At 40.5% G+C, this 25,298-nt stretch overlaps 2 protein-coding genes and 1 long non-coding RNA gene across 4 annotated transcripts in view; 1 reads left to right on the top strand and 2 right to left on the bottom strand.

Moving 5' to 3' along the window:
- The window catches only part of ALDH1A2 (aldehyde dehydrogenase 1 family member A2), a 56,375-nt gene extending 54,638 nt beyond the window's left edge, over positions 1–1,737 (bottom strand). The window contains exon 1 of the mRNA XM_027688523.1: positions 1,637–1,737. Within this exon, the coding sequence (XP_027544324.1) occupies positions 1,637–1,639 (3 nt within the window). The 5' untranslated portion in view covers positions 1,640–1,737. The remainder of the gene's footprint in view (positions 1–1,636) is intronic.
- A 5,585-nt stretch (positions 1,738–7,322) lies between these two features.
- The window catches only part of LOC113969968, a 24,102-nt gene continuing 6,126 nt past the window's right edge, over positions 7,323–25,298 (bottom strand). Inside the window, exons 2-5 of the long non-coding RNA XR_003534983.1 lie at positions 24,430–24,595; positions 22,704–22,822; positions 7,828–7,911; positions 7,323–7,355 (exon numbers count right to left, since the gene is read on the bottom strand). This is a non-coding gene — a long non-coding RNA (uncharacterized LOC113969968). The remainder of the gene's footprint in view (positions 7,356–7,827; positions 7,912–22,703; positions 22,823–24,429; positions 24,596–25,298) is intronic.
- AQP9 (aquaporin 9) overlaps positions 11,443–25,298 on the top strand; it is a 27,654-nt gene continuing 13,798 nt past the window's right edge. Inside the window, exons 1-2 of one of the 2 annotated variants that reach the window (XM_027688369.1) lie at positions 11,443–11,792; positions 23,060–23,186. In XM_027688369.1, the coding sequence (XP_027544170.1) occupies positions 11,691–11,792; positions 23,060–23,186 (229 nt within the window). In that variant the 5' untranslated portion in view covers positions 11,443–11,690. The other variant, XM_027688370.1, reaches the window with a different exon arrangement.

Raw genomic sequence — 25,298 nt, 5'->3', positions numbered from 1 at the left:
CCCGGCCGTAACCTGCGCTCCTGCCTTTCCCCCTTCCGGCACAACTGTCCCCCGGTGCTGGGGGCACTGCCCCTGCAGCCCCTCCCGAGCTGGGAGCGCTGCAGCTGCTGGAGCAGCCTGGGTGGAAGCCCAGAGGCCCGGGACTCGAGCACCTCTGTTTCCAAATTCCTCTCCGGAAGGAAAGGGACCAGAGGGAGCAGGTGCTTATGGCCAGGGCAAGCCCTGCCGCCCAGCTGCGGCTCTCTCTTTTCTTGAAGGTTCTTTGAAAAAGGCCGAGGCTTAAAGGGCACAATAATTTTTTGAAGCAACAGCCACCTGATACCATCTGTTGCTTTTTTGGGGGCCCTCTTGGTGGGAGGCCACGTCATGGAAGAGGTTGACCATGCCATACAGCAGGTTACTGGGAAGTCAGCAGCCAAATGGAGCCAGATCCACCACTCCCCATCTCAAACCCATCCAGGAGCCAGCGGACAGTGCCTGTGCAGTGCACATGTGGCCTGACTTGCTGGATGAAATAGCAGATGGCTTGAGCTTGTAACCTTGACTGAGCTGACAGGCATCAGAAATTCATGGTCAAAGCCCTACACGGTCTCTGGTCAAACCTTCTAGGCAGAAAATATAGGAAGCCCAGGCCATTTTTGTTACTTTAGGCAAAATCAATAAAGTTGTGCTTATTGATGCAAACACTCCCAACATTTTGAACCCGATCAGATGTCATGTTTTGAAGTTATCACATTGCAGATAGATAAACAGAGAAAGGACACCAAAGCTACAGCTGCCTAAAGTTGGCAAAACAAAGCAACAAGAAATATACCACATGACCTTTTCATTGACCTAGTCAAGAATAAACAATGGGGTCTGGCCATGTTTTGATTTTGTTACAATATCTGTTTGTTGATTCCCTTTATATTCCTTGCTCCATCTTTGAGAAGTTTGCAGACAATTGAAGAGATTGTCCCAGCGTTCTCTTAGTGTTTGTACAGGAGCATGGGACAAAGGTTGCTTCTGCACAGACAGGCAGCACAGGATACAGAGTTATTTCAGTGTTAATAGGCATATTTCTGTAAATTTCCATCTCAGTAATGAAGGAGACTGCAGATTTTGCTTTCTCTCATTTTTAGTCTTTTTTTTTTTTTGACCTGACAGAGGAAATGAATCCATAATACTGTGCTGTAATGTGACATGCAGAGCTGTCAAACTGTGACACTTGGGATGAGTGAGACATTTAAACGTCAGAAATTCAATTTTTAATGGCACACTGGCAACACAGACCTAACACTTCATCACAAGGATGACACCTTCTAAAAGCCATTTTAAAATAAATCAGAGTGAGGATGTGCTCCTTTGAAAAAGGAATACATTTAAACAAGTTTCAGGAATGAGGAAACTGTATAACAGTTTCATTATTAAATCAATAAAATTGAGAAGGTTTTGGTGAGAAGAGATGTGGAGATGCAGTTCAAACCCACCTAGTCTGGTGCTGCTAAAGCAACCTTCATCAACTACTTGTTGTGCAAAGTACACTCCTCTTACCTCTAAAAGCAATTCAGTTTGCAAAAGCCCTTAGAGATGACCACCTTTAGACTGTTACCTACAGCTTGTTGGCATTGCCAGGTGGGGAATGGCACTGACTTACCATGGCACAGACTCCTGCTCTAAAGCCACGCCCAGAGAGGTCCCCAAAAGAACATGGCAGAGGGGTCCTGTCACTCTTCCCAACAGCAATTCCTCTTCCACCACCTGGGGAGACAAGGAGGAGGCCTTAGTGCCCAGAACACAGGTGGGCTCTCCCCAAGCACAGCAGCAGCTCTGCTGAGCAGAATGAGGAGTGCAGCTCGTGGGGCTGTTGTGGCCACACGGATGGATCCAGCACGGTGAGCTGCTCCCGTGGGTCAGCACTGCACTGGCTACTCTATGACAGCAAATGAGTCATGGCTTCACACTGGGCAAGTGAATGTTTGATATTTCACATCTAATACAATTTATTGTGGAAGGGATTACTACCCTTATTGCCTTGGACATTAGGACAATAATTCAGTAATATTGATGAATACACAAGGAAACTAATTTGTTAAAGAAAAAAAGTGAGTCCAACAATTGCCAGGATGATAAAGAACAGAAACAATACTCCAGGTTCAGCCCAAGTTCTGTGGTGCCTAAACACCTCCATACAGCACAGAAACCACTTATTGCAGTCCTGTAGTTCTTGGTGTGTTTGCAGTACTAAATCAGCTGGCAATTAAGTCAGACTGGCTTATTTTCTCTCACATGAATGGGTTTTAATTAAACTTCTACTTAGACAGCAAATCAGGAAACAAATACGTTCTGTTTCAGATTGCAATGCCAAAGTCTTCACACTTTGTGAAGAAATGGCTGTCAAAAAAGATGAAGAACAACCAAGTGACTTTTTCTTGCTTCAGTGTTAGAATTTAGGCTAGCCAACAACAAAATCATTCCTGAAGGGTTTTATTTTTATATTCAGAGCAATATGAACATATAATTTGAAGATATACCTTTGTTTCATTTAGAAGTCTCAATTTCTCCACCCACCCCGAGCAGCTGGTATTATTTATGGACAAGGATATAGACCTGGCTTACACAAACACCATCTGGTGGAAACAGGACCTGTGGTAGCCAGAGAGGGTGCAAAAAGCAGAGCTGCACTGTTGGACACAATACAGATGTAATTAAGGCATTTCTGGGTTTCTCAGTCAGAGTACCAGTATTTTTCTGCTCTACTCTGTGTCCCTTTTGTCTAAAGGAAGTCAGAAAACTAGAGTGGGTGAAACTATTTGTATCTCAAATACCTCTTTTGGGCAGAGTAGCTGTGCCAAAACTCATATGGATACAGGACTGAAATGGGCAGTGGATACAGCAACTCCAACAACACTCCAGCCAAGAACCCTTCATCCTTGATGCTTCTAATCCCTGAATATTTCTTATGCTCCTTAGTGAGCTCCAGACTCTAAGCACTGGCACACACATGAAGCAACTGAATCACATCGTTCTATCACATCCCTTCCATCAATTCACATCACTTCCAACGATTCCTTTCAAGATCAACTGCAAAATCTACCTCAAAATTATTTCAATATGACCGATAAGTTCTTTTATGTTTATTTTTCTCTCAGATGTCCCACTACCATTTAGCAGGGATAACCCTGGTTCCTCATATCAATTCAGTATTGATTGAGAGAGCCTACTCCTCTGTACCCTTTGCCTCCTGTTCCACTAAATGCCTCTTCCTATTTCTTGTGTGCTTTAGAAATGACTTTCGGAAATAAAACAAGGATTGGAAAGGAACTTCCACAAGTTATTTTTCAGCTCAGACTTCCACTTAGGAAATCTGAACTTCATTTTCTGACATATAGAGTAAAAGCTTCAGCCTCAGGTGTCCTATTTTAATTGCCTGCTATTTTCATTACTGACCATGATGGCAGCAAATGCTCTTCAGGAGATACTTGTATTTTAATTTATCTGCAGACATAAATCACACATTACGGCACTTTTTTCCTCTAGGTTAATTGAATCAATTCTCTAAATGTCTCCATGCCTGACCATTGAAAGAGGCTCACTGTTTGAAACCTCTTCAAGAATTATGGCCCTTGGTGTGTGTGCAGGACGGTCTCAGTCCTTGCTCCAGACAAAGGTATTTTATACATATAAGGTAAAAAGGTATTGTTATACACACAAGCAATATTATCTGTGAAGCAACACCCACAGTACTATGATGATCCTGTAAAATATTATTTCAGAATTTTTCAAATATCCCAGGGATTTAATTTTTAATATTATAAATCTTATATCTAGACTGATTATTAAATTATTATTAATATTTTAAGTTCTAAAGAAACCAAATAAAATCTACTTTTACTTCCCTTATTTCTACATTAATCTTAATGTAAAAAACCCCAAACAGAAATGCTGATGTCAAGAATGACCATTTTGTTACTGAAAATCCAGAAATGGCTAATGAAGAAAACTTGATTTAACTTTTTTTTGCTAAAAATGAGTCAAATGGATAGCTTTTAGTAAAATGAGTCAGACAGATCAGATTTTACATGTGATATTGGCCATTTTGTACCCAGTAGAACTGTTAATTGCTGGTAAATTAGCGGTTGATAAATTTACAAAATTTGCAAAAGGAAGAAGCCTAAAGGTCAGAATAATTTATTCAAGCAATAGCCACCTGATACAGTTGGTAAATTTACCAATTGTTGGTAAAGTTATGGTAAATTTAATCCAAAACTGAGACTCAAATTTAAGGATTTAAACAAGCTACAAATAATTCAATGAGAGTGCTAATGCAGGAAATGCTTGAAAAGACTCAGTGTTTGGCTCACTTTAGAACTGGGTCAGGTTCAAAAATGAGTGTTCTAGTGTAAGGCACCAGCTGAAATGTCACTGTCCCTCACTGGGCTGCTGTGGCAGCCACAGAGTGACCTCAGGACAGTGATGTGAAGAACATGTGCTGGGAATTGTGAGGTTATGGGGAATGTGCTCTTCCTTGTAGATTTTATTCTGATTTTAAATATATAAAAACCCATCCTATTTTGAATTTCATTTCAATTTACCTGTTTGAATTTATTATTTGTAAAACACATCAAGCCTCAAATGGTTTGACCTTCTGCTAATGTATATCACCTAATGAATGGATGCAATTAACTAATTCATATTGGAATATTGCACTTTCCAGGTCGCATTCATCATCACTAAAAGTGTGATCTAGTTTGCAAGTTTAAATTTTTTATTATTACCCTTTAAACTGAAGAAATAAGTCTTATATTTAATTACCTGAACTTACATATTCAATTAATAGCTTCATTACCTCAATGAACATAGATATCACAAAGAAGTAACAAGAGTTTGCTGCTGGCTCTGCTGTTAAGTACACCTTATAAAGGGTCAGCTGTGAATCTCAGAACACTTTTTTTTTTACTAAAAAGTCTTGATTGTGGAGTTTCAAAAGAACTGGGCCTGGCAATCTAATATTCTCATACAGGAGCCTGAGATAAATTTATCATCTCTATTGTTAATATTTAATACATAAAAGGAATCCCAGAAGCAAAACTTATGTTTCTGGAAAGACAGAGGATTTAAACGTTCAAATGTGAGTAATTCTGAATGAAAGGGAATGAAAAGAATGAAACCCAGGCAGGCTGGCAGCTCACCTACCAAAGGGTGAGGGATGAGTGGAGTGTGGAAGCAAAACAAACCCTTGTGGGGGAGAGGGGACAAAGCCCCAGGAACAGCAGCTCTTTCAGGATAGAATTTCCACCAGACTGTGGCTGTGTGGCATCCCTGGAGGGCCACCAGAGTGGGAGATGGGGGAAGGCAGGTGGGCTGGGGAGCCAGGCACAGGAAACACTGTCCCTTTCCCCATGGAAATTGGGTTTCAGAGCCATGAATCCACTGTCCCAGTTTGCTCCATCTGTCTGCCAAACATGCAGCTTTGCTTTCCTGTGTCAGTAGAGTCAACTCTGTCACCACCATTGGCTTTCATGCTGCATTTCTTTTATCCATTAGGTAGGCTCAGATCTCCTGCTCTTCCCAGTCCTACAGGTAGCCTTAATAAATCTCAGGGTGTCTATTGCTATAGGGAATCTGTGCTCTGTAGAAAGATGAAAGGTTTTGATAATGTAACCCATTCAGGTTAAGAAAACACAGTCTTTAGATCCCTGCAAAGCCCACTGGATATACTTTGAGGTTTTCTTCATTCTGCATACATATATTTGCCAAGATATCTTTTGTTTTTAATAGCAAAGCTATTTGAGAAAAGGGAATATGCAGAAGAAAAGAGCAGGGAATTGGCTGCAACAAAGCATTTTCTGTACTAAATTCTATACCTTAAAAGCAAAATTCAGAAACTCTCAGGGCCTATTTTATACGTAGACATGTCTGTACAACAAATTTTAAAATTTACTATCATGGGTTATATAACTATATATAATATAGTTATGTGTAGTGACATCAGTTATGCACTGAGGCCTAATGGTGTGCCCAGCCAGACAAGAACACAGCAAAGTCTTGCAATTGTGCTTTAGAGAAAGTCCAATCTAATTCTCCCTGAAATCACAGAATCACAGAATATGCCAAGTTGGAAGGGACCCACAAGGATCATCGAGTCCAGCTCCTGGTCCTGCACAGGCCCATCCCCAGGGTCACACCGTGTGCCTGAGAGTATTGTCCAAACACCTCTTGAGCTCTCTCAGCCTTGGTGCTGTGCCCACTGCCCTGGGGAGCCTGGTCAGTGCCCAACCACCCTCTGGGTGAAGTACCTTTTTCTAATATCCACCCTAAACCTCCCCTGACACAACTTCAGGCCATTCCCTGGGGTCCTGTGACTGCCCACCAAAGAGAAGAGATCAGTGCCTGCCTCTTCTCTCCCTCTCCAGGCTGAACAGACTCTGTTTCCTCAGCCACTCCTCACACAGTTTCCCCTCAAGGCCCTTCACCATCTCTGTGTCCCTCCTTTGGACACTCTCTAACAGCTTAATATCTTTCCTATATTGTGGTGCCCAAGACTGCCCCAATATTCCAGGTGAGGCTGCCCCAGAGCAGAGCAGGACAATCCCCTCCCTTGCCTGGCTGGTGATGCTGTGCCTGATGCCCCCAGGACAGGGTTGTCCCTCCTGGCTGCCAGGGCACTGCTGACTCATGTCCAACTGGCCATGGACCAGGACACCCAGGGCCCTTTCCCAGCACTGCTTTCCAACATCTCATTCCCAGTCTGTCTGTACAACTGGGGTTGCCCCATCCCAGGTGCAGAATCCAGCACTTTCCCTTGTTGAACTCCCTGTGGTTGGTGATTCCCAGCCCTCTCATTTGTTGAGGTCTCCCTGCAGGGCCTCCCTGCCTTCCAGGAACTCAACAGCTCCTCCCAGTTTTGGGTCACCTGCAAACTTGCTCAGTGTCCCTTCCAGTCATGCATCCAAGTAATTTATGAAGATGTTTTAGAGCACAGGGACCAAGATGGAGCCCTGTGGAACCCCACTAGTGACAGGTCACCACTCACTGTCAGACAGAGACCCAGTCACTGTCACCCTCTGTGCTTGACCCATGAGCCAATTGCTCACTCACCCCATGATGTGTTTATCCAGCTGTGGGCTGGACATTTTGTCCAGAAGGATCCTGTGAGAGGCAATATGGAAAGCTTTACTGAAATCCAGAAAGATTACATCAACTGGCTTCCCTTGATCAGCTAAGGCAGGTTACCTTGTCACAGAAGAAAATCAGGTTTGATAAGCAGGACTTTCCTCTCCTGAAGCCGTGCTGGCTGTGACCAGTGACTGCGTTGCCTTTCAGGTGTTTTTCAATACCTTCCAGAATAATCTTCTCCATAACTTTACCAGGCACTGAAATGAGAGTGACAGGCCCATAGTTTCAGGGGTTCTCCTCCTTGTCCTTCTTGAAAATCAGGGCAACATTTACCAGCTCCCAGTCAGCTGTCAGCAACAGCAGACTTCAACAAGCTTTCAATCAGGCCTTAAATATTACCAGCAAAAAGCTTAAAAAACACATATGTGGTGTGGTTTTGATCTCATATTCATGATCTGAAATGTTTTATCTGGACACTGAGATCACAGAAACAGAGAAGAAAGAACAAATTCTCAAAGGGTCCCCTCGTGTGCCCTGCCCCTCCTCCAAGGTGGGCTTAGCTAAACCAGAGCTGCACACTGCAAACATTTCCCTTGTTGAGCACTTTTTCACCAGAGACTACAGCAGAGACAGAGGGCTGATCAGAAAACACAAGACCTAAAGAAATAGGGAGGTTGTGTATGCAGAAAAGCTTAGAATGCTGAATTAGTGTCTTCATATCTTCCTCACCTGGATTTTTTTTTCTTTGAGTTCCCCGGCAGCAGAATCAATCTGTAAAACAGAGAACATCCTTTAAGGACCATGCAGCAGTTTCTATATGAAAATTGAAATATAAATTAGGCAGAGGCATTTGACGAGGGACATGAATTATAGTAGAGATACACATTCAGAGTTTGTCTAATTCAACTAAAATCAGCAGACTTTAAAATAATTTGGCCCATATTATTGCAATACAAAAAATATATGGTGTATTTATAGCCTTAGTCTCTCCAGCTGTGTTGGTTTAGGTTTTATTACATCAGTAATAACAATTTATGTGATACTCTGAATAATGTGCTATTAAAAATTCAGTACAGTATATACTGTTACCCATGGGATTTAAACTGTGGGAGCTATGTGTATTATTCTCTACTTTGCTATTTGTATAGGAGTGAAGATTACTATAAAAATGGTTAAGTTATATACACCATGTGAATTCCTGATCTGCTTGAATCCAGGTGAAGAGAAGAAAGTTGAGTGCAGACTGCCTTGGGGGTAAGGGTCCCAAGAGTCTTAGTCTTGCAATCTAAAGTTACACTGATCACACATTCAAGAACGAACAATAATATCAATGTGCTTTTTGAAGTCTTTAAAGAATGTCAATAGATTTGTGAGGCACAACCTCCCTTAACAGAATCCATTTGATGCTTCTCCAGAGCATGAGCTATATCTGTGTGTCTATTGATTTTATTTTTTACAGCAGTTCATCTAATTTTCCTGGCACAGAAGTCATATTGACGGTTTTGTAGTTCCCATGGTCACCTTTGGAGGACGCTCTTGAAAGATCTGTGGATCACTGGTACATTTCCTATGTTCTGTTCTGCTGGCATGAGGATCAGGTTGAGCAAAAAACAACCCACTGGCACTAGCACTTGAGAAGCTGAACATTTTAATCCCTTGGTGGAAACACTGTGCAGCTCCAGCAATTAGTTACTCTTTAACTTAAAATTTCTCTTGAGGTGTTTCCTACTGGCAATTTATTTTAGGACAGTTCCTCACACTCAGCCCACCATGTTTGGTTCTTTAGCAAGGCAAATAATTCTTTCAGCTGTGGAGTCAGTAACCCTGGATCCTGCTTCTACCTTTCACCCTCTGTAGTTTTACTTACTCTCTTGCAGGGCTCCTCTGGTAATGGAATTTGAAAACATTTATACTGTTACTTCCACATTCTTGGCAAAACCTTAAAATCTTTTTGGTGAGCTCTGTTGTGGTTCTACATTTAATATGTATGTTCCTAACTCATATATAGCTTCCATTTTTGGAGGAGCTCTGCATTTTTTTCCCTCAGATACCACAGTTGTCAATATTTATGGGTGGCACTGCCAGTATCCTTGTCATTATAACCCTGGGAGCAGTAGGAAACAGTAACCACAGAGTATTTTCTTTCCATTGTCCAACCAGGTGGTCCACTGCATGTGACTAAGAGGCAGTAAAACAGAGGATTAATCAAATTGGTTAGGAATTAAGGTCAAAGCTTTCCTGGTGTTTATTCTTTACATTTTACTTGTCTTTCTTGTATTGCTACATACGTATTTGTTAGATTTGGGAAATGTCTTTAGAATGTCCTTCTCAATACAATAAAAGGAGAAACTTAGTTCAAGTGTTCTCTGCTGCCCCCTTTTCTCTTTGAAAAGTGTGGCAGTGACTTTAAATTGCCAACTGCCAAAAGCAAGGAAGGATTTCCCATGGGATCCATCATCCCTGGTGTACTCTGTTCTTCAGTACTTTCTTAGAGCATCTGCTTGAATGTCGTCATGGAGCTGAGGAGGACCTTTGGTCTAACTTATCATCACAGTTCTTAATAATGGGGTTAAATAGCACGATTTCTATAAAGTATTGAAGACAATCTGAAAAAAAGCAAATGCGAAATAACTGCATTTGTTCCAGTTCTCCACTCTGTAAAGAGAGAAAATTGTTATAAGGAAGGCAACGTGACCTGGACAAATGAGTAGGAATTTCTGTATCTGACATGTTATTGCCTTACAATTAGTTGAAAAATAGCATTAATGTCTTAACCCCTGTTATGAGACTAAACTCAGAGGTACTCACATACTTCTTTGTGAGTGAGACTTGCATCTGCACAAGAGAAAGAAAAAACTAAATAACTAAAAATTGCTTTCCTAACATGTTTATTTATCATTTTCCTGGAAGAGAGGAAGTGGTTTATCATATTCCTGCCCTAATGAATGGCCTCCCTAGCACCCTCAGCTCTACTGTGTACATAATTCTGACTTCTCTCAGAGACATAACAAACATATACTTTAGCATGCTGTGATAATTAAGGTCCTGAATAATATCTTTTCTCAGTGGTGTAGGGTAAAGGTTTTCCAACTGCCATACACAGGCCATTTTCAGGGGCTTCTTAGAGGCAGCTCCCAGCTGGCTGTGCCACAGGCAGGCCCTGTAAAGCAGGACCTGCAGCTCACCTGGCTCAGAGTCATCTCATGATTCACCAGCTCCGTGGTGCTCCACAGGCCAGGGTTTGCTGAAACAGCTAAAGGCAAAGTGGTGTTTGGATGCACAGGTAGAGAAAGGTAAGTAAAAGGACAGAGAAAATCAGTTAAGGATTAAAACTGGGTTTTGGGGGTGAACTGAGTGGTTAAGGGATGAACCTGGTGGTTGTAAGGGGAGGGAACATGCATCAGGTCCTGGTTGGAGGAAGGGAAGAGCACTGGGGGGATAACAGAAGTGACTCATTTGCCCAAATTGTAAAGCTCTGCCCTGTTTAGGACAGATGCAAACCAAGGCACTGAGCATCTACAACACATGCCCAAATAATCCACCAGAACTGGGCTAAGGTTTTGGTGTCAAGTCAAATGACAGAAGATACTTGTAAATCAACCAGGCAGCGTCAGGTCAGTATCCCATCTGATAAAACCCTTCAAGATGCTTAAGAGATAAAAGTGTAATATTTTTCTCTAGGAGCCTCAATTCTTTGAGATATTCAGCAACTTCTTGTCTTAAGACCATGGAAAGTATTATTATTATGATGATTCATATTGTAACACCTATGCACTTTTAAGCTAAACAAATTGGAGATATATAGTCCCTCACTTGCCTTTACTGCATTATAGGGAGCCACTGGACCGAAGCAAATTTCATTAAATGTTCCTAATTTATTCTGCCTCGTTGCTCTTATGTAAACAGGGGAGTTCACTAGAGAGCAAGACATTTAGTCCAAAAAGAGTATTGTGAGTGAAATGCAAATTCAACACACTACACCAAGGTAAGATTCCTCATTAGCCACTGAAATCTCTCAGAGGTGACAAGATAGGAGCTTTTGTGTACAGGGTACAGCACAGCATTCTCCCAAGCATTCACCCTCTTTTATAACCTCCCCTTGGAACCTTGGACAGCCAATAGTAGCATGGTTTAAATCTCAATCTAGGTCAGAGAGAAATTTGCAACTCTATTTTGGTTCCTTATTTGTGGTTTATCTTTTTGCCTTTCTTTTTGATCAGGATGATAAAAATAACATTTTATTCATTTTTACCAAGATTTAAAAAAAAAAGTAACATAGCCTGAAAGGTAATGATTAATCCATTCTGTAAGAAAAGAGTTCTGATTTTGAACTCACGGGTATTATCTAATGAGTATAAATAGAAGTGTACTCAGAGGAGGCAGAGAATGGCAAAGCCATGATGAATTGTTAGGGCATGTTGAGTTGGTTCTCTCAATGCCTGCAGTCAGATGATTTCACTGGCTGTACAGATGAAATCTCATATTTCAATGTTTAAGTAAAAGTGTCAAAGTTCAGCTGGAGCAGGGACGAATACAGAGCAAATTTTGTGTGTGTTTGTAACTAGGGCACCAGAACAACAGAGGAAGCCAAAATGAGCCAGAAAAGCAAAAGGAGTTTAAAGGAGAAATTTGCCTTGAAGAACAGCTTGGTTAAAGAAGCTCTCTCAGAGTTCCTGGGAACTTTTATATTGATAGTAAGTGTCAGCTGCTTTCCTTTCTTCCTACTAATCTAATGTTGGACAGTGCTTGTGAGGGGACATGTTCTCTTTTACCCTGTGCTGTACCAGCAGCGTGGTGGCTCCTGACATTTCCCAGCCCTGAATGAGCTGCTCCTCTTGCCGGTAAGTTTGTAATTCCTTTCTTCACCCGCTGTAATTATCACTGGCTATAAAAACCAGATAGCTTTATGTATTACAATTGTCTGATCAGCATTAGATTTCATAGAGCTGCAGAATTTCAGTGAATTAGCACATTCTGAAAAACTCAGATATGCACAATGGATGTTGTCAATACTCTTCTGTTTGTTAAAAACTCAGCAGTTTATTCTACTTTCACTCCTATTCACTAATTCTCTCTGCTTTAGCAGACGGACTGTGTTGCACATTAAGAACGTTTTAGCTGAGTTGTTTTCCTGTGCTATGTAGAAATTTAGCCATGTGATTGATAGTGAATGTATTGGGAGTTGCATTGCCAAACCTTTGGAGATTTTTTAAGTTAACTATATTTTGTTTTATTTTTAACTGTACTACATAAATTATACTGTTGCTTGGTCCTGTAGCACTGCTACAATTTAGGTAAATACCAAAACTCCCTGTTTTCATAACCCCAGATATTTTTTTACTGCTTGTCTTCCTCAATTTTTCTGTGCAGTTTGGACTGGGACATAGAGCTCTACCCTGTGATTCACCAGGGTAGAGAGCAGCCTCAATAGCAGAGCTAGAAGTCAAGCAGTGACAGTATTTATGCCAAACTCTTTCTTTCTCCTTTTAGTCTGAACAAAGCAGTCTTGCTTATTGCTAAATACTTCATCACAGTGAAAAGGACAAAAAAAATCTGAAGCAGGCATAATACTGACATAGTATGTTTTATAAATGTAACTGTATTAGCTAAATTTCAAGTAAGTCATCTAAAAAATTCCAGTAGCTCATAAAATAATGGTTTTTACTACACTTCAGCCAACTGAAATGTGCAGGTACTAAAATAATATTATTCTCAAATTTAATACCATCCATAAGACATTATTACAGTAAGGAGCACATTTAGAAGCAAGGAGCACAGGGCACTTTACAAACATTAATGAATTAAGTGTCACAACACCCTGGCAAGGAGGGGAAATGTCATTATCTTCATTTTGTATATTAGCAAACCTGATTACAGCAGCCTGCACAGGAAGCCTGCGGCAGAACTCTGAATATAACCCACATCACCTGACTTCCAGTACTCTGACCTCGCAACAAGATCATCCTCCTCTTTCCATTAATGAAATTAAGCAAGTGAAGAAAACGTATCAAAGTGCAGATTAGACTGCAAATGCTATTATTTAATGTCCTGCTGGACAAGACTAGGAGGAAATACAAACCCAGATCCCATTTTCTAGTATATTCACCATATCAGTGTAGTAGAAAATGAAGCTACAACATTGTTGTTGATAATCTCAGTTTCTCATTTCTATCTTACCCTTTCTAGTTCTAACCTTGGTTTAAAGCAGACAAGAGCCTCACATAGATTAAACTGCAGCTTTCTCTGTGCTTGGATACCTCAATTTGTGTTTAGACTCCACAAGTTAACAGCAGTACAAAGTGTTTATTGTGGAGAAACTTAGAAGTTTTATCTGTTATTTATTGCTTTTGCTTTTAAGCTCTGTCAGTTTAAGTCATCTACTTCTTTCACTTTAAGTAAAGATTAATATTAAACACTTAAATTGGAGCTGATGAAAGGAGCACCTTGGTAAGCCAGAGGACAGAAATCCTTAAAAACCAGAACCATGTATGCAAAAGAAGTGATGGTAATAGGATGGTGGATGTGTCTTAATCCTGTTACTAAGTGAAAGTGAGATAAGAGTTCACATCCTACAGGACAGTAGTTTCAGATCTTTGCTGAAAGCTGGGGTTTTTTCCCTGTGATGGGTTTTACAGCCTGTGGGAACCACCTGTTCCAGAGACTAAGGCTGAGGCAGCCTTTCTGTTACCCACAGGCTCTGTCTGGCAGTCAGTGCTAACTGGCCATACCTAAATCTGCAACCAACCCAGCAACACTGGGAGTTAGCTGGGTGAAATTCCATTCCTCCAGATCACTTATTTCTACTTTTTCTGGAGAATAACATCAAGGCCACATACTAATACGAACTTAAACTAACCCTCTTTGGTAATTCTCAGCCTTGCAACATTATTTTCCAAACAGGAAATCTAGAAAGTGAAATCACTCATCAGGCAAAGCCCAAGCCTTCACCTCGGGGTGCGAAGGGTGTGACCTGCAGTGTTGTACAGGTTTGAGACAACAAGCCTTGGGAAACTCACTGGGCACAGAGCTGGACAACATCTCCTGGTCATCCCTACCTCACCACTGCACTTGGCCTTGCAGCATGGTCCCAGAGCACGTAGATGGAATTCTTTTCAAGTGAAAATAAAGTGGAAGGTGAACTCCAGAATCACAACAACTGTGCTGACCATTAGTGGGTGCTCAGTGCAGTGGATCAGACTGGAGATGCTCCTAATAAGTAACCCCTCCTGGGAGGTCCACAGTCAGGGTCTCAGGTGTTTGCACTGCACAGACGTAGCTTGCATGAGCCCCTCTCTCAGCTCATCAAAGCATCTGATTCCAACCTCAGAGTTAGTTCAGTGAGGAATACTGAACTTGAGGAGCCTGGAAGTTTCCTGAGGTTGGAGAACACCCCTCCATTTGTACCATGGTGGCTGAGAGCCACATTTCCCATCCTCAGACAGCCTCAGCCTTCTGTATCGGGGACTGCCCCCGAGGCCTCCCTTGAGGAAGAGCTCTTGAGAGCTTTCTGCTCTCCATCATGTCCCCTGGGTCAGTACATTTCCTCTTGGTGCTCCCGTGAGTTCCTCTGCAGGACAACATCTGGGTGCCAGCACAAAAAAGCCAAGAAGCCACGCTGCATCACATAGATGGTTTATGTGACTTTTCAGAGAGTCTGTCTGGAGTTCACCTATCCAACTGCCTCTCTGCTTTTAGTCATGCTTCTCTCCATATTTCCCCTTTGGATCTTGACTGCATTGCTCTCTAACAAAATGGGATTTACTCTGACATACACCATTAAGTATATCTGAATGGAAACAGTTCCAGAAAGAGATGCCAAATGGGCCATGTGGCTTCCTTTAACAGCTACTGCTCACCTAACAGAGTTTGTATTTCTTTTTCACTCTCAAGAGCATCTTTCTGAACATTGTTTCTCAGAAAGGAGCTGCAGAGGAGCCAGAATCTCCTGATTCCGGAGCAGCATCTACTTCTTTGCTGAGACAGAACACAGGCTTCCATTTAGCATATAAAGACAAGTGGGGAGTATATGTATTCCTAATATATATATTCCTGTACATATATATATATTCCTATAAGCCTGGTCTCCAGCTGGAGGTGGGGAGCCTCTTGCAACTCCCATTGAAGCAAATGTTTGTGTGTGCACAGAGGATGCAGGGGACAAGCAAGAACTGAATTCATAAAACCCCACACTGAAAATAGTCCAGCTCATGAGCAGGAGGGCTATTTATCTTTTGATCATCAAATTATTTTAGTCTTGTTTTCGTATTCTGTCCACTTCATTATGTAAGTTATCACTCCTACTTTGTTGCAGAGTTGAGTCTTGCCTGAAAAATCTTCAAGACTGACATTTCATGGATTTGCTCAGTCCAGAAGATAAGAATTTAAATAGCTTTTCTGTATCTTTCATTTTGTGACCCTCTTTTCCAGGGCATGTTAATTACAATACTGCATGGTAACATGTATCCCTTATTCTAAACATGTGTTAGAATTCTCATTACATGATGTAGTTACATGAAAGCAAACGTAGCTTTTGATCCTGTACCCCTTAAGTGAGTGTTTAGCATTTAATACAAAATCACTTCTTAGAAATTTTAAACAAAGGTAAACTCCATGTTCTAAATTTTTGTGAAAGGGAGGCACCTTCTTTTTATAGTATAAACAAGATTTGCTCTGCGTACTTTCAAGATATAAAATTAAATATCAGTAGCTTCAAGAGCTGCCTTGTTTTCCATGAGCAATGAATTTCCTGGAGAACAGAATCTTGTATTGTTAGCTCTTAGACAGTGAGCTTCAGTTTGTCAAAGCTAGACAAAAAGGTTTTTTAAAATGTATTTATAATTGATATTTTGATATGTCACTCAGCTTTTTAAATATTACATAATGATGCCATGGGCCTTGGCACTGTTTGCACTTTGAAGAGCAGCTCTTGTGTCAGAGATCCACACCTTAGGGTCTCTAGCAGCAATACTACAGTACAACCAATAAATAATAGATGTCACTCATTCATCTAATGTCATAATTGCATATAATTTGATGGCACTAAATTTTGCTAATAGTTCTGGTGAAGATGTGCAAACTCTTTCTCTTTTTGCAACTGTATTAAATCAACATTGCAGACAGAAGACAAAGTGATAATGGAGACCTGTAGTTGTGCTGAAGTTAAGGAGGTTCTTGCACACAGGTATTATTTCTATAGTTTTACTATTATAAAAATCAATTAATGTTTTTTCTAGACAACATTCCTGCTTCTGAAGTCACTCTTTAATTCAGCTGAATAGTTAGCAGTGTGAAAAAACTGAAAAGAAGGTTACCTAATTGTTCTTTTACCCCAAAATGTTTATTACAGCAAGTAATTCTGGAAAGTCACAGGAAATCTTTTTTTTCAATCCAAACTTAAGTTGTGCAGTATATGACATTTCAAACTTTCAGGTGACTCAGATGTTATGTTGCACGAAAGCTTTGAAAGAAAATTACCTTCATTTCTGCAACGTCAGCCCCAACACGTAACTCAGCTCTCATTGCTTAACCAAGAGTTTACAGTGAGGTGAATTTGATTTTCCAAGACCTTTTTCTGTAGATACACTTTTTCCCAGAAAGTTTGCATCTGTAGGACTGAAGTGTAGGCCCTCTCCCTGAGCCTTACAGAATATTTGCATCTTTCCAACATTCAACTGTGAGTGCAAAACTCGAATTTACGTTTTACAGACACAAATTTACAGGGTGTTTTTTTGAAAGTTTCACCAAATAAAAAAAAAAGTAATAAAAGTAATAACTTTTTAAAACTGTCATAAACAGTTGGAGAACTGAATAAAAGATAATAAATGTAGTTTGTGCCATGCAGTGAGTTTATATCTTTGCCATCTCAACAGTTCAATAAACCATTCTAGGTAAGAGTGAATTCTGGTGAGCTCTCCAGTCCATGATCTGGTTTAAAGGCAAACGTGACTCAGTTTCTCTAACCCACTCTTTACTATTTTTTACTATTAAAAGTAAAAGGTTTCTTTACTATTAAAAGCATTCAGCTTTTTTTTTTCTTTTCAACAGAAAATAGCTTAGGCTTTAATTCCTCATAACTATGTACCTCCAAGCAGGAGGCCACAGCAAAGATCAGCCACTCTGTTCCTGCACTCAAAGAAAAGAGGAAAAGAAAATGCACATTTACCCTCATACTCCAAGGAGAGCACAGAAAACCTCCTGCCTCAGAATCTGCAATGCCCTCTCTTGCACTCCTCCTGAATGCTGTGATTCCCTGAGTGCTGATACAGAGGCTAAACACATTTTAACAGTTAGAAAGATTTTAAGGTTTTCAGTTGATGTAGGAAGCAAAGCAAAGAAACATAGCTCAGCTCAAGAATAAACATGTAACATGGGAGGGAAGCAGCACCTGAATAGGTTCTTTTTCTCCTCAAGAAGCTACCAGGTAAGATTTTCTTTCCTTTTCTTTCTAGCCCTGATGCAAGGGGCAATGTTTCACTCCTTAAAGTTTGTGTCTGAATATCACATTTCAGTTCCTTTCTCTCCTGAATTTCTAAAAATTAGTAAGAAAATAAAAATAATCTTCACTGAAGAAACTAACTCAAGCCAGTTGCTCTCTATAATTCAGGAAAGAAAAGCATTTAGCATTTCAGGATGAAGAGTGCAATATTAATCATAATAAAATAGGAGAAAATGCAGACCTTTGCAGTCTCTCCAGGTGATTTCAAACTTTTATTTGTCTCCTATTGCACATGCAAAAGAAATAATAAAAATTTAAAAGCATCAGTTTATATAACACAGCATAGTCTGTCCCTCAATATTTTTACCTTATTTTTTCCCACAAAGCAATTTGAACCTGATCTTTATATGTTTTAAAAGCCTTATATACACAATTCATTCAAAGACTTATTAAATTTCCATTCATGTCTCCAAGTAGTAATGCCTTCTGTCACTAGAAAATGGTTTTAAAATGTCAATAATTTTAAGGCTTATGTTTATACTATTTAATTAACTAAATGATAAGGGTGGGGGTTTTTTCCACCTTTTATTTATTAGATAGCAAGTCTAAAAAAAAAATAAAGGGAAATCCATCTGAACCCAAGAGGATATTGGTTGTGTCCCAGGAGATCATCAGGAGAACAGATACAGTGATTTTTTATTACTCTAAGCTTGATTAAATTGTAATGTACAGAAATCCTCCCCACCCCCACCAAACATTTAATTAATGATAAAATAAGAACCATGTGCTTTTAAAGGATTTAAGAATTACTTTGACAGGTAAGCTGTATTTTTATCTCACCTTTAAAAGCTTAAGTACTGTCTGGTTTAACAAAAGATAGAAAATATTAAACATTAAACTAGATGAAGATTGTTCTTGCCTGAAAGAACAGGAGTTTCCTGCAACTTGAATTCTTGCAGAGCTAATACCCTGACTTTTAGAAGCTCTAATATATCCCTGCTTTTGTTACTGTTAGAATTACTGTCCCTACTGAAAGAATGCTTAGGACCCATGCCTAAATTAAGACCCTACATAACACAGAAACATAGCAAAAATATGACTCAGTGTAGAATGAGTTTTTAATGTGTTACAAAACACCTTATTACGAAATGCAATAGATAAATTCTTAAGCAGACTTGTTTTGTAAATGAAGGGGGTGGAAATGAAAGTGAGTTATAAAATACACTCCAAATTAATGACCTTTAGGAGGACACCAACAATTTAGCACTCAGTGCCTCTTAAACTGAAAGGTTTCTTTACTACTTTTATAAGTAACTAATTCTATATAGAAATATAAATGTTGGGCAGGGGGAACTGCACAAGGCTACAGTACTCCACATGCAACCCTGGAACGTTTTCATGGGCAATTTTGAACAAAGAGATCCCTGCCAACAGGGAAGTGCAAATGCAACCACTTTTCCCAATCCCCAGAGGATTCTCAGACTCTTCCAGCCTGTATCCCTGCTTTTAAGGGCCTAAATATGCAGTGCTAGGTGTAGCTGCTTGAAGAAATCATGGAGATTTCCCTAAGAAGCGAAATACCAGGGCTTCCTCTCATGTCCTGAGGTATCCCAGAATATCACTCTGCTCCCACAGATTTGGAATGGGCAGCTTTAGGATAGCAGGACACTCACTTCAAGGACAGCCTGAGCCTAACACTGTCCTGCCTGAGAGTCTGTCCCCTCCACAGCTCTGGGCAGGAACAAATGCTCACATGGCAGAATCCAGAGCGGCACTGCAGGCCTGGCCAGTCTGGAAAACAGGAGAGGACAAGTCCTGGGCTAGCAGGAAATGCCTGTCTGAGGAGCAGTGGGAGGACAAGGGTGCAAGTGTGGCGTGGGAAAAGGGCAGGGTTGCTGCCTTACCTGAACAAAGGCAGCCTTACAGAAAATAGTCCATGGGTGGAGGGATCCTTGGAGATTCTTCATAACTCGCTGTGGTTGTGGAAGTATGATTCTGTCCTGAAAACTGACTAAACCAGAAAATTCTGAACTATTTTTCTAGCATTTCCTGAATGAAAATGTACAGCTTATAATTTAAAAAACCTATTTTTTTTTTGCAAGTGCTGACTCTCTATTCCTTGTAGCCCGTGTTCTCATGCACAGCATCATCGGCTGTGCAGCTGCTGAGGCCACAGTCTGCCTGCAGGGACACCTGTGGTACCCTGGAGGAATGGGACTCACCACAACTTGGAGCTGGGCATGTAAAAGGTGTGACAATGCCCATGTCATTGCCTCCACACTGCTGAAAAGCAGGAGACTTGGCTGCTTCTTTAATGTGGCAGTCCGAGAGTCTGGCTAGGAATGCACACAACCTCTGGGGCTTCTGATAAGAAGGAGGCTTTTTTGCATAATTATTTTGCTTTAAGATGCCTAAAGCTTTCCATGCAGAAAAATAGATTCCCTAAAATTCTGGATTCATATATTGCAGGAAATCCTATTTTCACTGAAAATTGCTATTACAAGCATCTGCAAAAATCCTGAAAATAGTACAGATCTTTAGTCTGATGAGTGGGATACAGAAAGTCCTGCAAGCTTCCAGGCAGTAATAGGACCTTATGCTCATTGGAGGCCAATTGTTTTCCTTTCCTAACATTAACCTTGTTATCTAAAAGAAAGAAAAGGATCTAATGTCTATGAAGCAAATTTTTTTGGCAGAGAAGGTGCAGACAGCTCTTCCACACCCAAACATGTTCTTTATGACAATAATCTAATTACTTTGTGAGCATAAAATTCAGTGTTGAAGCTACTCCAATAAATTTAAGCAAATCAAGCTATAGACAACTGCTAAGAGGAAAACCTGGTAACATAAGACAGACAAGATAAGATAAAGAGATCTGGCTGTATTCTACTATAAATTAAACTCCCATTAACTTCATGTAGTTCAATCAATGAGTTTTGTGGGTGCAAATGACGGCTGAGCTTGGCCTAAACCCCTAGAATATTTAGTTACAACTTGATGATCTAGTTGGTCTTAACTCAGTCAAGCAAAGACTCACAGGGTATTAAATTGCTGCTGGTGTAATTACATGATTAGGTGATAGTTTCCAGTTGTGCCGACCTGGCTACAGTAGGCGTGAGACAACTTTTTCTCTCCTTCTAAAAAGGTCAGCAAATGGAGAAATTATTACTGTGGCATGGTTCAGATTTGCAGGTGCAGTTCCCAGTGTTCCCAGCCCTGACTGGGCACACAGTGACTGTGCCTGCAGTGGTTCCTTCACTGTACATGCCCAGGCAGTCCTGTCCCAAGGTGCACCGAGTGCAGCTGTGTCCCAGCTGGCTTGTCTGCCTCCTCCTGAGCCTGGGGAGCACAGAAAGGGAGCATCTGGAGTTGTGTGCTTCCCTAGGACATGCAGAGCAGAACCTACAATGCAAGAGGGTTACACAGCTGTTTCTGTATGTTCTCCTCAGTTCTGCTAATCAGGGAAGGGAGGCCACAGCCTCCTTCTCTTGAGAATTTATCGTTGGTATACACAGATGTTGTTACTGTCCCTTATTTTTTCTATAACCGTCTCCTCTGCTCCTGTTCTCTTCTTTCATCATCCTTGACCAGACCAGAAAGGGGTAATATTTTCGTAAGAATGGCCTTTTCTTTGAATCTGCAAAACTTTGTCTACATTTCAGCACACAAGTGCACACTTGCAGATCTAACTGGTTTCCTGAACACAACCTGCACCCCAGTGTACACCTGCCCAGAGCAGCCTACTGAACTTGCTCCACGTCTGAGCCATGCCTTTCGTGAAATTTTGCTTGGGGCAAGTCTGGATTACTCCCTTTGAGAAGTCTAATTCCACCTCCTCTAGACTCATGCCCTAATCTCAAACATAATGCATTTCAGCATAACCATTCTTTCCATATTAAACATATAAAAGCATTATGAATAGAATTGTCTCACATGAAGTTTTAAAAAAATCTTATAATTTCAGCTGTGAACAACTGCAGTGTATTTAATTCTGGTTTGCTATCTGTGTGTGCATCTGTGCTTACCCTTTGCATTGCTGGGTATAGGATGGGGCAATGAGAGCTCTCCTAAGGTAAGTGTGTGTCATCCACTGTAGAGTCTGACTGCAGCCTGCAATGTGTCTTGGAGCTTTCAATTATCCAGTCCAATAAACTGCAGCTATCTAACACCACCCTACCCTTACGTAACCCCAGAGCTGTAACACTTTGGCACCAGACAATGTTTTGTTTGCTTACATGATTATGACCTTAAGGCAAGAACTGCACCTGGGTGTATGACACAGTCTCGGGGCACTTATAACAGAAACCCCGGCTGCGTTACAGAGCTGGTTCAGAGGCTGAGAGCTTTTCTGTCACATTTTGGTGTTAGCTAAAACCCCTTGGGGAAATAATGGAAACTAAAGTATGATTTTGCCTGTTTAAATTGCATCCATTCTGGTAGGACTTGCTTGTTAAAACTCAATCACCAAATCTTTTTGGTACAGTCTATTCCTAAGGCAGGGGAGATTTTCCAATTACTTTGCAGGTTCTGAATGCAACTGCCTTGCAAGGGAAAATAAGCAATTAAGTTTGCTCAAGATAAATCTAGTCACATCCCAGAAATGGTAAGATTCACATCACTTACAGCTGCAGAGAAGAAAAGTTGATAGCTTCCATACAGCTTCCATCCTTGTTCAGCAAAGCACTTAGGCATATATTTTAAAAGCAGATTTTCAAAGACACAGAAATGGATAGGTTAGCCTGTCTCAAACTAAAGGCCTTTTGTATCTTTGAATATTTTTCCTATCAACTTTATTATGACCTAAACATACACTGGAAGCTAAGCAGAGGCTTTAGAACTGAACAAACATTCTTTTAAACAAATATTTAAATGTGTTGCTGAACTTCATTCTGAAGGGAACCAACATAAAATGGAAGCTAGTTTAAATTCACTTGGAATTCTCCAATGTGAATTATTCAGATATCCCCACTTCAGCTGCAGAGCCAGTGAAATGTTTTGATAGAGCAATATGTGATATAAAGTCAGCATAACAATAACACTGTAATTGCCAGAAAGTTGTCCCATTCCAGATTTTCAGCAATAAACACTAAAAGCTTTTTGAACTATCTTTCATAACTTTTATAGTAATTTCTTCATTGCTTATAACAACAATCTATAACCGAAAACTTACCATACAGAATTAATTCCCTCTTCACTTTCAGATGCAGAGTTTTGTTGTAGAGGCTGTGAGATCTTGTTTAAGCTCCAAGTTCTGATCTGTATCCCATCATTGTACTTGAAAACTGTTTTCTGTGGGGAGAGAAGTCCTCATTAGCAGACATTCTTCCTCGTGACAGAGCCGGGCAAAATAAAAAGCAAATGTGCACTGCAGCAAAGGCAACAATGGCACACATGCCACTAATCTCAAATTCTAGCACTGCTTCAATATTCAACAGTGTTTTCAGCTATACCAGGACAGGAGTTGCAAGCTAACCAATAACATTTGGCAGACCCACGGGTGATTTTACATTTCTCTCTCAAACACAGGCACTGGGGTGTGGGTGTGTGGGCCAGGCTGTCCTGAGCCGAGGAGCCCATGGCGGGCCCCTGACAGTGAGCATTGGATTTGCAATGGCAGTGACCGTGGCAGTGTATGTGACTGGGGGTGTCTCTGGTAAGTCACTTGTTTTCTCATATAGCATTTATTGCTAGGGTTTTAAGGCTCCCTTGTTAAAGTACTTCCATTCCATGGTATAAACAATGCAACAGCAAGCACTGTTACAGCAGAGTCACGTCAGCCTTTTGCTAGTAAATCCTTTATATTGTTGTTTCCTTCTATTCTTTGTGTTTGACAAAATCTTCCACCAAATTCTTGTCTGAACTACAGTGTGCAGCCTTGGCAGACCTCTGGCTTTTACAGAAAGTATTCTGTGCAAACCAGAAATCTGCTTGGTGTTGCTTAGAAAATTCTGTGCGTAGAGATGATCCTGGACAGCACAGGCACCGCGCTTAAAGAACGAACCGTGACAAGCAATCCAGCAGCCACCAGATAAAATGGTGGCCAGCTACCTAGAGGGTAGAATGGCCCACTAATGGGTGTAATGAGCAGGGTTCACCTTGCAGAGTGCAATTTGTCTCTTCATGTCTGAAGACAGGCAATAGCAAGTCTGCTATTGCAGAAGCAGCAAAAGATTCAGTACTAGAGACACATTCAGTGATGCACTGTCAATGTAATGCCACTGAGCCTTTGTTTCTGATCTCCCTCAACATTGGTCAGGAATCTTTCTTTTGCCTGTAGCTGGGCTAACTTATCATTGTCTACACGTGCCACATGGGATGCTGCTTCCTCTCCTATTTCCATCATTGAGTTTGACCAAACTAATATCAGAAACATTAGCACAACTGCTCTTAACGTTTAAATTCTCCCTTTAAGATAGAAAATGATGGGCCGTAACAATAAACAGTGTTGTGCATTATAATACACAATACTTCATGTTCTATGCAGAGTATATATTGAGAAATATTTAAGAAAATGGTGCCCTTGTGCTCCAGTTCTCACAGAGGCATTTCTTGCCCTTCAAAAAGAGGGTAAAGTTGGTCCGGACAAACTTCTGTAGGTATAACCTGGCCATTATAAACAGTTGCTGTAGCAGAAATTACTGGGGCTATTTCTCTTCTCTTTCACAAATACTTTTACAGAGGCATCAGGAGGTTTCCAAGTTCACATTAGAAAGTGCTCAAGGTTCTACAAAACAGGCAGTCTTACAACTGTCATTGAAACAGAGCAGAACTGTGCCTTAATACCACACAAAGTTAATTCAGCAGCACAATCTTATTACCTGAACAACTTTAAACTACAGCTCTTGGTTTACATATAGGCAGGGAAACTCTTCTAATGCAGTAGCATGAAAACAAACCTGTGAAGACCTGTCCTACATTTGCATCTTTAAGGGATATTCATCTCCATTATTACGTAGAAAATTAGAGTTCAATCCCAGCAGGGCAGAGCAGTTGCAGATGTTGCAGTATTGTGCTTCCTGTGTTTCTCCCATGACAAAGGATTCTGCACACAGTGCATTTTCTCTGTGAAGGAAGAGGAACAGATATTTCAACAGGCTGTAGTTATCCAACACATGATGACTATGTGAACACTTCAGAATACCAGTTCCTAATATAGAATTTGTTAGCAATTTCTGTGGCTCTTTGGCCATGAAGTCTCATGTTTAAGTACTGCTAAAATATTTTGCATCAGTTCTTTATGAAATTCCAAATTCATGGTAACAAAAAGTACAGTCTGCACGCTTGGTGAATTTTAGCTTTTTTACTTAGGAAAATTCTCCTTTTTACTTTTTCTCCATCTAATTTTCCTCAATGTCTAGATAATTTTCCACTATTTTTTCCAATGTAACATTCAAACCCATGACTGTGATCACTGTGACTACAAAAGAATGGGGAACACACTGTCCAAAGTGGACTTTTTTTTTTAAACCAGGACACTAGCAGTGGTACAAGAACCAAGAATCTTTTAACTCCCTTGTGTCAGCATGAGAGCCTTCAACTAGACTTTTCCTTTCCAGATTTCACGTTAATCAGCCATTGCTAATATTATTATGACTTGTCCTGGCCATCATAATCACCTGTATTATATACAGGTAGGGAACAATATCAGGTGTTGAAAGAAACAAAAATTATTCATTCCAGCCTGAGAAAGGAACAAAAGACAAGACAACAATTAATCAAAATTCACATGAAGGGCTGTTAAACAAGGTGCCATCTATCTATTTTC

The sequence above is a fragment of the Neopelma chrysocephalum genome, unplaced genomic scaffold (assembly GCF_003984885.1).
Source record: "Neopelma chrysocephalum unplaced genomic scaffold, ASM398488v2 Primary Assembly neopelma1_75, whole genome shotgun sequence".
In the NCBI taxonomy this organism is placed as follows: domain Eukaryota; kingdom Metazoa; phylum Chordata; class Aves; order Passeriformes; family Pipridae; genus Neopelma; species Neopelma chrysocephalum.
Note: the sequence above shows the minus strand (reverse complement) of the source record. Positions and strands in the feature narration are given on the sequence as shown.